The 12,129-nt window shown below is 42.0% G+C and overlaps 1 protein-coding gene, 1 long non-coding RNA gene and 1 pseudogene across 3 annotated transcripts in view; 1 reads left to right on the top strand and 2 right to left on the bottom strand.

Moving 5' to 3' along the window:
• Nucleotides 1-1,981: 1,981 nt before the first annotated feature.
• The window catches only part of LOC114513569 (SAP domain containing ribonucleoprotein), a 52,859-nt gene continuing 42,711 nt past the window's right edge, over nt 1,982-12,129 (bottom strand). The window contains exons 10-11 of one of the 2 annotated variants that reach the window (XM_028532904.2): nt 10,097-10,186; nt 1,982-2,272 (exon numbers count right to left, since the gene is read on the bottom strand). In XM_028532904.2, coding sequence (XP_028388705.1) covers nt 2,231-2,272; nt 10,097-10,186 — 132 coding nt within the window. In that variant the 3' untranslated portion in view covers nt 1,982-2,230. The remainder of the gene's footprint in view (nt 2,273-10,096; nt 10,187-12,129) is intronic. The other variant, XR_003685847.2, reaches the window with a different exon arrangement.
• Nucleotides 2,609-3,717, bottom strand: LOC118499065. Its single transcript, XR_004901567.1, has 3 exons — nt 3,514-3,717; nt 3,142-3,145; nt 2,609-2,621 (listed from the first exon to the last, which is right to left on the bottom strand). It is a non-coding gene; the product is annotated as an uncharacterized LOC118499065 (long non-coding RNA).
• Nucleotides 10,198-11,900, top strand: LOC114513566 (annotated as a pseudogene).

The following is a 12,129-nucleotide window of genomic DNA, read 5'->3' as shown; positions in this document are numbered from 1 at the left end:
CGAACCTGCGACACTTTGGTTCGCAGCCCGCGCTCAATCCACTCAGCTACGCCAGCCAGGGCTGGAAAGGACATTCTTAACTGAATGATGTTGGAGAAAAAGAGAATGATCCTGGAAAACCATAAAAAGGTATAGATTTACAGCTGAGGAAGCTAGTTCCCTCCACATCTTTTATAGACTCCCTCATTAAGAGTTTCTGGGTATGCAGAGAATGTCACAGCTTCAGAACAGAGTAGCCTGTCAGCTAACCACACCTAGATCTTGGATCAGCTACAGTAGGGAGACTGGGGGATAGGAAGAAAGAGTATACCAGATTCTAGATAAGAGGATTAGAAGCCTGGATGCCTGTTTATGCCTTTAAAGGGACTTACTATTTAAAGACTAAATTAGTAAAAAAGACTTGAACTATTCATGCTCAAAAACTACGTGTAGAATGACTATGAGACAGACAGAGGAACACTTAGTGATCAGATTTAGAGGTGAAAGACTTCTGACCAATGTAAGAACAGCTACTGGAATGAGATGAAAAAGTTAGTAGAAAGCCCACACTGTCAAGGACTCGGGGAAAGTGAGTTGAGTCAGGAAAGAATGATTTGGCTTTAAGAAGAGAATCCTGGGGTGGAATGGGTGTGGGGGAGACTGAGTGCTTTTATGCAAGGTTACGGAGGAGGCAAAGTAAACTTCTGAAGGATCCATTGCTCCACTCCATTGTCACCATCTGTTCCATTCTATTCTTATCATGCTTGGGTAGAAGACCCTAACTGAATCTATGACCTCTTTGAAGCTGCAAAACAACTAATTCTTCCTGGTTCATCATCTTAAGAGTAGAGAGAGGAAAAGCTAGCCTTAAATTAGGGCCTGGAGAAAAGAAAGGGAGGCTGACAAGAGGCCAGAGGAAGGAAAAGTTTAGGAGTCCCTTTTGTTTACTTTTCCAAAGTCTCAGAATGGGGCAAAATTTACAACAAATGGGCAATCTTTGGATCTACTCTCCAAGGCAGTTTTCCTAACGTGTCTAAACCTAGGTCCCTGCCTCCTCAGCAACCAGAGAGTTTGTGGAAAGAGATTCTTGTGAGGAAGGGGACCAAACCATTCCCTATTAATTACTAAACAAGCCAGAAAGTTTCAGTAGAAATGGAACAAGGAATTACACTACAGCAACATGGGATCTGATTATGATACCAAAGCCTTCAGGTAAGGTGCCAGGCCCTTAAGATTAAATAGCAGGTCTCAGAGCTACATGAAACTTCAAATGCAAACAAGCAGCCTACTTAGGGCAAGCCGAAACTTTCCAAGTTAGGAAACCCAGCAAGTACAATGGATTTTAGTAAGATCTAAGAAATGTTAGCACTAAAACTGCAATAGTATATTTCTGCAACAGAAGACAAACTAGCAAAGGGCTTGATTAGAAGGTAGAAGCCTCCGGTCCACTGCTTATGTCCCCAGTGAGCTAGGCAACAATGCTTAACACCTCTGACATCCTGTCAGGCTTTGAATCTCTACATTTTCTTCTAGCTCAAGAGGGGTACCCAGCCCATCTCCTTTACTGAACTGCCTGACCAACAGGGTCCCACACACTGGCTTTGGCTGAAACCAGACAGTATCACACCAGGTCACTTCCGAAAACAGGACCCTTTTGGACTCCTGACATATAGCAGACTACCAATCATTAGCCCTTATATTTAAATCCTTTGCAACTCCTAAGACACAGTGTTCTTCCTATTTCATCCCAATGGGTCACATGAACCTGCTGAAGCAAAGGCTCAGGGTGAAACCTGGCCTCTTCATGGAGCATAAAGAGGTAAAATACCTGTGAATATGACAATATAAATAGGCTTAAAGGGATCGATTCAATCCTTTTCCTTATTCTCTTTTCTAATGGGTAAAAAGGCATTATGACTAACTCTGTTTATCTGTCCCTGAAGTTCCCCATATCTAATCTAATTTGGATCTAAGAACTCAAAGGAGCACATAATAAAACACATTGTTCTCTTTTCTATTTTTTATTAACAAGCAAAATAATAATTAAAAAAACAACAACACAACAACAACAATCTTAAAGTTGGAACAGTAAGAAGTCAAACTGCTACTGTAGTTCACCAGTGTACCTGGGGTACATGCTCTCTTAATGAGAGGCAGGACCTAGGCACAAAACTGTATTTAGGTATATATGTGACCAATAAGAATCAGAGAAATGGAAACCACTGGAGAACAGAAAACACTGAGCTTCTCATCAGGCAATCCCAAAGCGCTCTGCTCTTTTCCTCTTCTTTGCCTATAGGGAACAAGCAAGAAGAAAAAAAAATTAGATTGCAAGATGATAGTGGCCTGGGTTCCTGGCTGCTTTAATCCAAACTCACATGGATTGTCACAAGGTCCAAGAAAGAGGGAAGGCCCAGGTTTAAGCTTGGCAGCCAAAGATTTCATTCCTGAATTTTTCTTGTTATCCAGTTAGAGCTAGGGGAAGTTTGGTGGAAAAGGAGGGTGAGAAGGGTAGAAGATTGTAAAGGGGGGCGGGGGGGGGGGGGCAGAAAAACAGTGGCAGAAAATGGATAGATTCCTGAAGGAGAGAGGGCCGCTCAGCCTTTTAGCAAACAATGGACTCTTAACAGGCTGGGGAAAGTCTTCTACTCAGCGGGAAAATGGAAGATTTCAGTGGACAAAGCGTTGGCCTATGCCGTGGAGGTGAGGGGAATGCCCTTCTGGGCCCATGCAGCAGCTATTCCTTAGTCCTCCAAATCCAAAAAGGCATAATATGTCAACATAATAAATGGGGAGAAGAGGGGAGTCCCTAATATGGATCTCTTAAGGGAAGAAGCATTTGAGGGCACAAAATGGGGTAGGGAAAAAAACCTTTTTGTTCTAAGACTGACTCAAACAGCACTGAATCCATCCTTCCTCCAACCACTGTCCCAGCAAAAGGGGGCTTCTTTTTCATTCCATTCACACAGGAGGTTTAATTTAGATTAAAAAGAAAAGGTGAGTGTTTACAGACCCAGACCACTCAACAAGGATTATTAACACAATTCTTTGGAATCAAATGAAAGTCATCTGGTTCACATAAACTCCATTAGCCTCAGAAACTACTACTTCCTTACATACATGGACTTTCTCAACAAAAGCTGGTATTCCTTGCCACCCAACAAATCTGTCTTACCTTGGAGAGAACAAATGTATCAGCTTAGTGAGCATGTCTAGTCTAACAGTTTCCTTGGGAAAAAGGGAATAATTTTAACTAGAATTAACACATACCTAGGTGTATGGTTTACTTCTAGCTCATCCTGGCTAGTCACTGAGTAAGCAGGTATTTATAACAGATAGTGATTTATTCTGAATTAGGACAAAAAACACAAACCCCTCTAGTTTTTTCCTAGTGAAGAATGTAAACTGAACAGACTCTAAAATTTTCAGGGTTTATTTTTATTATTCACAAAGAAACTTCTTAAGATTTTCAGTGTGTGAAGTAACAGATTTCCAGAAGATATCTCCAGAGATAAGGGGAAAAAAGAAGAAAACTTGGATTAAATGAGAAAAAGAACATTCCAAATTCCTCACCACTCAAAAAATTTCTATAATTCAAAACATCCATCATTTCAAATGTTCCTTATATACACACGTCAGGTGACAGTTGGTCTCCAGTATATTAACTTGGCCAAAGTCTAGGGTTTTTTTCCCATAAAATAAAAAACATACTTCCTTAAGATTTCATTTATTTATTTTCAGAGAGAGGGGAAGGGAGGGAGAAAATAGATGTGTGGTTGCCTATGGCACACCCCCCCACTAGGGACCAGGCCTGCAACCCACGCATGTACTCTGACCAAGAATCAAACTGGCGACCCTTTGGTTTGCAGGCTGGTACTCAATCCACTGAGCCACACCAGCCAAAGCGGATTTGGATATTTTGAGTATGTCGACTATCTCCTGCAATTGGCTTCTACTGGGTAGAGGCCACGGATGCTGCTAAACATCTGCTTTTAAAAAATGCATGCTGAACGCTGGCTGGTGTGGCTCAGTGGATTGAGCATGTCAGCCTGTGAACAGAAAGGTCACTGGTTCAAATCCCAGTCAGGGCACATGCCTGGGTTGCAAGCCAGGCCCCCAGTTGGGGGTGGGTGAAGGGCAACTGATCGATGTATCCCCCACACATTGATGTTTCTCTTCCTCCCTTCCCCGCCCTAAAAAAAAAAGTAAATAAATAAAATCTTTAAAAAACAATGCATACTGATATGACAGCTGTCACAATAATATCTAACAAAATTATTTCAAATGAAGTCTTTAACTAAAGCACTACTAGAGACATCCAACGGAAAATACTAAATGAACTATTTGGCCAACCCAACAGATACTTTCAAATCAGCAAATTAATATTATCTATCAATGTTCTAAGCAGTCTTCCAATGTTTAAGAGTCTCAATGAATGTGAGTTACTCCACGGGAAGCTGGAATATGGATGAACACAAGTCTTAAAAAAGGTGGGGGGGAGAGAGAGAGACTTCCGGTCAAGATCGCAGCACAGGCAGACATGGCTTGCCTCTTCGCACAACTGAAATATAGAACAACCATCACTCAGAACGATCAGAAATTGAGTTGAATGGAAGTCTTGACAACTACAGAATTAAATAAAACCACATCAATCCAGTTTGGTAGGAGGGATGCAGACAAGGAATGGGGCTGGTCCCACATCCACGTGTGGTAGATAAAAATTCGGGAAGGTTATATCGAGAGCAAGGAGTCCCAGCCCTACACCACACCCACCAGCCCAAGGTTCCAGTGCCAGGAAGATAAGTCTCCACAACTTCTGGCTGCAAAAACCAGTGAGGATGGGTTCTGTGGAAGAAACTTCTGTAGCCCCAACAGATCCTTGTAAAGAACCCACCCATGAACTTACCTACTTACACTTACTCCCTCTGAGCTTTAGCACTGGGGTAGCAGCTTGAAAGGCACAGTGGCATACTGTGAGAAATTGAAGTGTCTGGCATCAAGGCAAGCAGAGGCCATTGTCCATTTTCTAAACCCTCCACAACAGGGCCATGGAGCCATAAAGCCAGCAAGCAGATCCCATATATGAGATTCCATCAACCTTACTAACACTATTTGACCCACTCTGGAGATCTCCTGAGACTCCACCCCACTCAAGCTGCTTTTCCGTATGAATGGCTGGTCATGGCTCACGCTGCACAACTTCATAAATCCTCTCAAAAAAGCCTCAGTGAGCCCCAGGCCCAGCAGCAGCAGCAGCCAGCCTAGATTCACAGCTTGGTTTCTCCTAGGAATCTCCAAGCCCAGCACAAGTAGCGGCCATATCAGACTGATTTATAGCCCAGGCAGGGTGGCCCTAGGGCAAAACACAGGTGGTGGTTGACCTTAGCCTGCACCACCCAGGAAACGCAAGGGCTAGTGCACCCAGTGGATAGCTACAGACCACGCTGGAGTACCACTACCCTGTTCCTGCACAGCTGATCCTCTACAGAGGGCAGAGGTTGGTGGTCAGTGGTCACAGCCAGTCCTTGCAGGCGACAGGCCTGGGTAAATCCCTCCCATTGATCTCCCAACAGCAACCAAGACTCAACTACAAAAGGAGAGTGGCCCTGGCTGGTGTGGCTCAGTGGATTGAGTGCTGGCCTCCAAACCAAAGGGCTGCCAGTTCAATTCCCAGCCAGGGCACATGCCTGGGTTGCGGGCCAGGTCCCCAGTGGGAAGCACATGAAAGGCAACCACACACTGATGTTTCTCCTCCTCTCTTTCTTCCTCCCTTCCCCCCTCTCTAAAAATAACTAAATAAAATCTTAAAAAAACCAAAACCAAAAGGAGGATGTACTCAGCCCACACGAAAAGTGTACCTTAAGTACCCAGCCTGGGTGACAGGGAAGACTGTGCCAATGAACCCTCACTACATTAGGCCACACTACCAAGACATGGAGTCAAAGCAGCCGTACCTAATAATACATAGAAACAAATGCAGGGAGTCTGCCAAAATGAGGAGATAGAGAAATATGGCCCAAATAAAAGAACAGATCAAAACTCAAAAAAAAAAAAAAAAAAAAAGAGCTAAATGAAATGGAGAAAAGCAATCTATAAGATGCGGAGTTCAAAACACTAATTATAAGGATGCTCAAAAAACTTAGTGAAGACCTCAGTGGCATAAAAAAGATCTAGTCAGAAATGAAGGATACTCTATTTGAAATAAGGAACAACTGGCCTGGATGATGTGGCTCAGTGGATTGAATGCTGGGCCTGCAATGCAATGGGTTACTGGTTTGATTCCCAGTCAGGGCACATAACTGGGTTGTGAGCCAGGTCCCCAGTAGGGGTCGTGCAAGAGGTAACACACATTGATGTTCCTCTCCCTCTCTTCCCCTCTAAAAATGAAAATAAAATCTTTTTAAAAATCAAAAGAGAACAATTTACAGGGAAACAACAGTACAGTGGATGAAGCCAAGAATCAAATCAATGATTTGGAACATAAGGAAGCAAGCAACAACTAATCAGAACAGAAGAAAAGAGTTTCTGAGTGTTTCGGACAAGATGGAGGAGTAGGTAGACACATTGTGTCTCCTCATACAACCAAAAGAAGAACAACAAATTTAAAAACAAAAACAACCAGAAAATTTGAACTGTATGGAAGTCCCACAACCAAAGAGTTAAAGAAGAAACATTCATCCAGACTGGTAGATGGGCAGCCAGGGTGGAGAGGACGTGTGGCAAGGTGGTGGTGATGGGTGGAGGACCTCCGCAGACGAGGTAGTGGCTAGCAGACTGGGTGGTCCCACATTTCTGTGAGATGAACCAGGAAAAACAACTGAGGTGCAAGAAGACTATCTGTGCAACACAGAGTTCCAGCACAGGAAAACAGCCTCAAAACTGACTGAAAAAACCTGTGGGGGTTGTGGTGGCGGGAAAAACTCCCAGCCTCACAGGAGAGTTCATTATAGATACTCACAGGGTCCTAAAATGTACACAACCCCATTCACCCAGGAATCAGCACCAGAAGGGCCCAATTTGCTAGTAGGTAGCAGAGGAAGTGACTGAAAACTGGCCAAGAGCTGAGCAACTGGCAATGTTCCCTCTTGGACCCTCCCCCTCATACAGTGCCACAACACAGCAATGTGAGTTGCCCCACCAAGGTGAATACCTAAGGCTCTACCCCTTACTATATAACAGATGTTCAGAGACACACACACACACACACACACACACACACACACACAAAAAGAGGCCCAAATGAAAGAACAGATCAAAGCTCCAGAGAAAATACCAACTAAACAATGAAGAGATAGCCAACCTATCAGATGCACAGTTCAAGACACTGGTAATCAGGATGCTCACATAAATGGTTGAGCATGGTAGCAAAACAGAGGAAAAAGTGAAGGCTATGCAAAGTGAAATAAAGGAAATATACAGGGAACCAACAGTGACAGGAAGGAAACTGTTGACTCATATCAACGGTTTGGACCAGAAGGAAGAAATAAACATTCAACCAGAACAGAATGAAGAAACATGAATTGAAAAAAAAAATGAGGAGAGGCTTAGGAACCTCCAGGACAACTTTAAACATTCCAACATCTGAATCACAGGGAAGGAGGAAGAAGAGGAAGAGAAAGAGATAGAAATATTTTTTAAAAGATTTTATTTATTTATTTTTTAGAGTGGGAAGGGAGGGAGAAAGACAGAGAGAGAGAAACATCAATGTGTGGTTGCTGGGGGTCATGGCCTGCAACCCAGGCATGTACTGTAACTGGGAATCGAACCTGTGACACTTTGGTTCGCAGCCCGCACTCAATCCACTGAGCTACGCCAGCCAGGGCTGAGATAGAAATCTTATTTGAAAAAATAATGAGGGAGAACTTCCCGAATCTGGCAAAGGAAATAGACTTCTAAGAAGTCCAGGAAACTCAGAAAGTCCCAAAGAAGTTGGACCCAAGGAAGCACACACCAAGGCACATCATAATAACATTAGCCAAGATCAAAGATAAGAAGAGAATCTTAAAAGCAGCAAGAGAAAAGAAGACAGTTACCTACAAAGGAGTTCCCATAAGACTAGCAGCTGATTTCTCAAAAGAGACCTTACAGACAAGAAGGGGCTGGAAAGAAATAGTCCAAGTCATGAAAGGCAAGGACCTACATCTAAGATTTCTCTATCCAGCAAAGCTTTCATTTAGAATGGAAGGGCAGATAAAGTGCTTCCCAGATAAAGTCAAGTTAAAGGAGTTCATCATCACCGAGCCCTTATTATATGAAATGTTAAAGGGACTTATTTAAGAAAAATAGCAAGATCAAAACTATGAACAATAAAATGGGAACAACAGATATCCATCAACAACTGAATCTAAAAAACAAACTAAGCAAAGAAGAAAAACAGACAGAATTACAGATATGGGGATGGGGAGGTTAGGCAGTCGAGGGATTAAGCAAAAAAGAAAAAGGTCTCATGGACATGGACAACAGTGTGATATAAGGGAACTAAATAGTATTGGAAATGTATAGTAATAGTAATATAACAAAAATTACATTAAAAAATCATGCATACGAAGAGTGTTTCGATGGTTGCTAGATGGGAGTAGGGTATTAGGGAAGAGGTGAGGGAATTAAGGTATACAAATAGGGGCCTGGCTGGTATGGCTTGTGGACTAAGTGCAGGTCTGCGGACTGAAAGGGTGCTGGTTTGAGTCCCAGTCAGGATACATGCCTGGGTTGCAGGCCAGGTCCCCAGTTGAGGGCATGCAAAACTCAATCAATTAATTGATCTAGTTCTCACACATCAATTTTTCTCTCCCTCTCTTCCTCCCTCCCTCCCCCTAAAATTAAAGAAGTAAAATTGAAAAAAAAAAAAGAAAGAAAGAAAGAAAAAAAGTACAAATAGGTAGTTACAGAGTAGCCATGGAGATGTAAAGTACAGTACAGGAAATGGAGTAGCCAAAGAATTTATATGCATGACCCATGGACATGAACAATGTTGGGGGGATTACCTGAGGGAGTGGGAATGTTGGGTATAGGTGGGCAAAGGAGGAAAAATCAGGATGACTATAATAGCGTAATCAATAAAATATAATGTAAAAAATTTAAACAAAGAAAGCAAAAATGAGAAACTATCTGTAAATAAAGTGCTAAGAACAGGGCATCTCATTTCAGTCCATTGTCCTATTGTAGAGGGGAGTTAGGCACAACTATACTTGTGCCTGGGTTGGATACAGCCTTCATTAAATAGTCAAATATGCCTGGCAGATTATCAGCAACATTACTACTAATTGAATACTCAAGTATGACAGGTGTCATCATGTCAAGCATTCTCCCTAGAATCATTCTTTTTTATGTAGAAACATTTCATGCTTAAGATACTACTTCAAAGTAGGTATTACTCTACACCCAAGATGCTAAAACTAAGAAAAGTACCATAGCCCTGGCTGGTGTGACTCAGTGGACTGAGTGCCAGCCTCCAAACGAAAGTGTCGCCGTTTCAATGCCTAGCCAGGGCACATGCCTGGGTTGTGGGCCAGTCCCCAGTAAGGGGTGCACGAGATGCAACGTTTCTCTCCCTCTCCTCCCCTTTCTTTAAAAATAAATAAATAAAGTGGACTGTGAACCAAAGTGTCGCAGGTTCGATTCCCAGTCAGGGCCCAGGGTTGCAGGCCTGGGTTGCAGGCCACAGCCCCCAGCAACCACACATTGATGTCTCTGTCTCTGTCTCTGTCTCTCTCCCTCCCTCCCTTCCCTCTCTAAAATTAAATAAATGAAATCTTTTTTAAAAATGCATTTAAAAAATAAATAAAATCTTAAAACAAACAAACAAAACAAGAGAAGTGCCATAACTTGTAAATATTACTGTAATACTAAACGGCTGAGCCACTTTTCAATTCCAGGCTTATCTGATTCCAAATCTTGTGGTCCTTCCTAGTAGACTAACTGGTTCTAACACTAAATAAAGTATATCGATACAATTCTGTGGCCACTTCATTCAGAAAACAGCTATCAAGCAAGGACAAAAGATTTTGTCATTTGGGCACTTAAAAAAAGTAGTGTGGGGAAATAATAGTCTCTCCCCATTCAAGTTTTTCACCTTCATTTCCCTTCAAGGGTTCTAAGCATTTATGTATATTTTTACCTCTGTATCCTCTGTGGTTCCTGTTCCAGCTGAACTTGTGACAATTCCAAATCGTTCCTTCCTCTTTTTCAGTTTCTCGTCATCTTCAGACTGTTCAGGGACAAAGAAAAGGGTTGAAACAAGTTAGCATCCATTCACAAGGGAAATGGGAGTTAACTATAATTTATGGATCACAATATGGTCAACCTTGTATCAAGAACTAAGGATCACACAAACAGAAGAAAAACAGGTAAGAAACTGAATAACCTAACATAAAGTATGCTGTCCCTAGAATAAGTAAAAACTTTATTTTATGAAGGGGCTAGAAGATGGTGGTTGACCCCAGTGTTGCCAACAGGAACATGGAGATAAGGAAGATCAAGAAGCTGATTAAGTAAAAGCTTGGAGGCGTCCCTTAGCAATGGCACAGGCATGACATATTGATCATTCCTCCCAAAGGCCAGATTTCACCAATGGCAAAAATGTTAGCAAATGCAGGAACTGCAAGTCAGTCACAAGTGTGTAATGCCTGGGAGACATTACATCTGTATAACAAAGACTCAAACTTTAAAACAAAATGGCCTGGTTGTTTACCATGGTACCATTTTGTAACAGAAGAAGGAAAAGAAAGTCAACATTGACTTAGAACTTCTGAAACTGATTAATGCCTTATTGTATTTGTGTGACAACAAATTCCACACAGAGGCTCTTATAGCACTACTTTCAGATATTAGATTCATTGTAATAGATGGTAGTGGTGCACTTTTTGGCACACTCCAAGGAAATACATGAGAAATTCTGCACATATTCACTGTGGATCTTCCAAAGAAACATGGAGGAGGTCAGTCAGCTCGAGTTTTGCCTGTTTAAGAATGGAAAAGCGACATAACCATGTCAGAAAGTAGCTAAGACTGCTGTGCAGCTGTTTATTTCTAGGGACAAAGAATGTGGCTGGTCTCATTTTGGCTGGATCAGCTGACTTTGAAACTGAACTGAGCCAATCTTATGTTTGATGAGACGTTACAACCAAAAGTTTTAAAATTAGTTGATATATCCCATGGAGGTGAAAATGGATGCAACCAAACTATTGAGTTATCTACTGAAGTCCTCTCCAATGTGAAATTCATTCAGGAGAAGAAGTTAATAGGACAATACTTTGATAAAGTCAGCCAGGATATGGAGGAAAAATTCTCTAACTCCAGAACAAGAAGAGGATACATCTCATTTCACAGACAAAGAGATAAGAACAGGAACCAACTGAGATCATGACCCTGCTGGAATGGTTTGCTAATAACTATACAAATTTTAGAACTAGAATGGAAATTACCACAGATAAGTCACAAGAAAGATCCTTGTGAAAGGATGTGGTGGAATTGGAGGTATCTTGCAGTACCGAGTAGATTGCCAGGGAATGGAATACCAAGGAGATGATTTTTCAACCTTAATGACTACTAGTTGACATGTGTCTGGCAAAACATGCCTCACCCTCCAGCATCCAACCCCAAGGAGCATATCCGTGGTGGAATCCAAACAGACCCCTTCCTTACAATTGGAACATTTCCAGAACTCAATCCATGAGTATTGGATACTGAAAAGAAAACTGAAACAAAATCAGATACAACCCTACACTTTGGTTTGTCCTAGTGTCGGCACAATTAAATTCCTAAATACAACTTTGAACTAATTTAAGTAAGAATCCCAGTTTTTGGCCCTAGCTGGCTGGTATGGTTCAGTGGATTGAGTACCGGCCTGTGAACCAGAAGGTTGCCAGTTCTATTACCAGTCAGGGCACATGCCTAGATTGCAGCTTGGGTTCCCAGTTGGGGATGTGCGAGAGGGAACTGATTGATTTATCTCTCACACATTGATGTTTCTCTCCCTGTCCCTCCCTTCCTCTCTCTCTAAAAATAAATAAAATCTTAAAAAACCACACATCAATGAATGCATGAATAGGTAGAATAACAAACTGATGTTCCTCTCTCTCCCCCTAACCCTCTAAAATCAATAAAAAAAAAAAAAGTTTGTTTGAAATCTTTTGACCTGACCTTATGCTG

Source organism: Phyllostomus discolor, chromosome 2, assembly GCF_004126475.2.
Source record: "Phyllostomus discolor isolate MPI-MPIP mPhyDis1 chromosome 2, mPhyDis1.pri.v3, whole genome shotgun sequence".
NCBI classification, from domain to species: domain Eukaryota; kingdom Metazoa; phylum Chordata; class Mammalia; order Chiroptera; family Phyllostomidae; genus Phyllostomus; species Phyllostomus discolor.
This window is presented reverse-complemented; position numbering and strand designations above follow the sequence as displayed.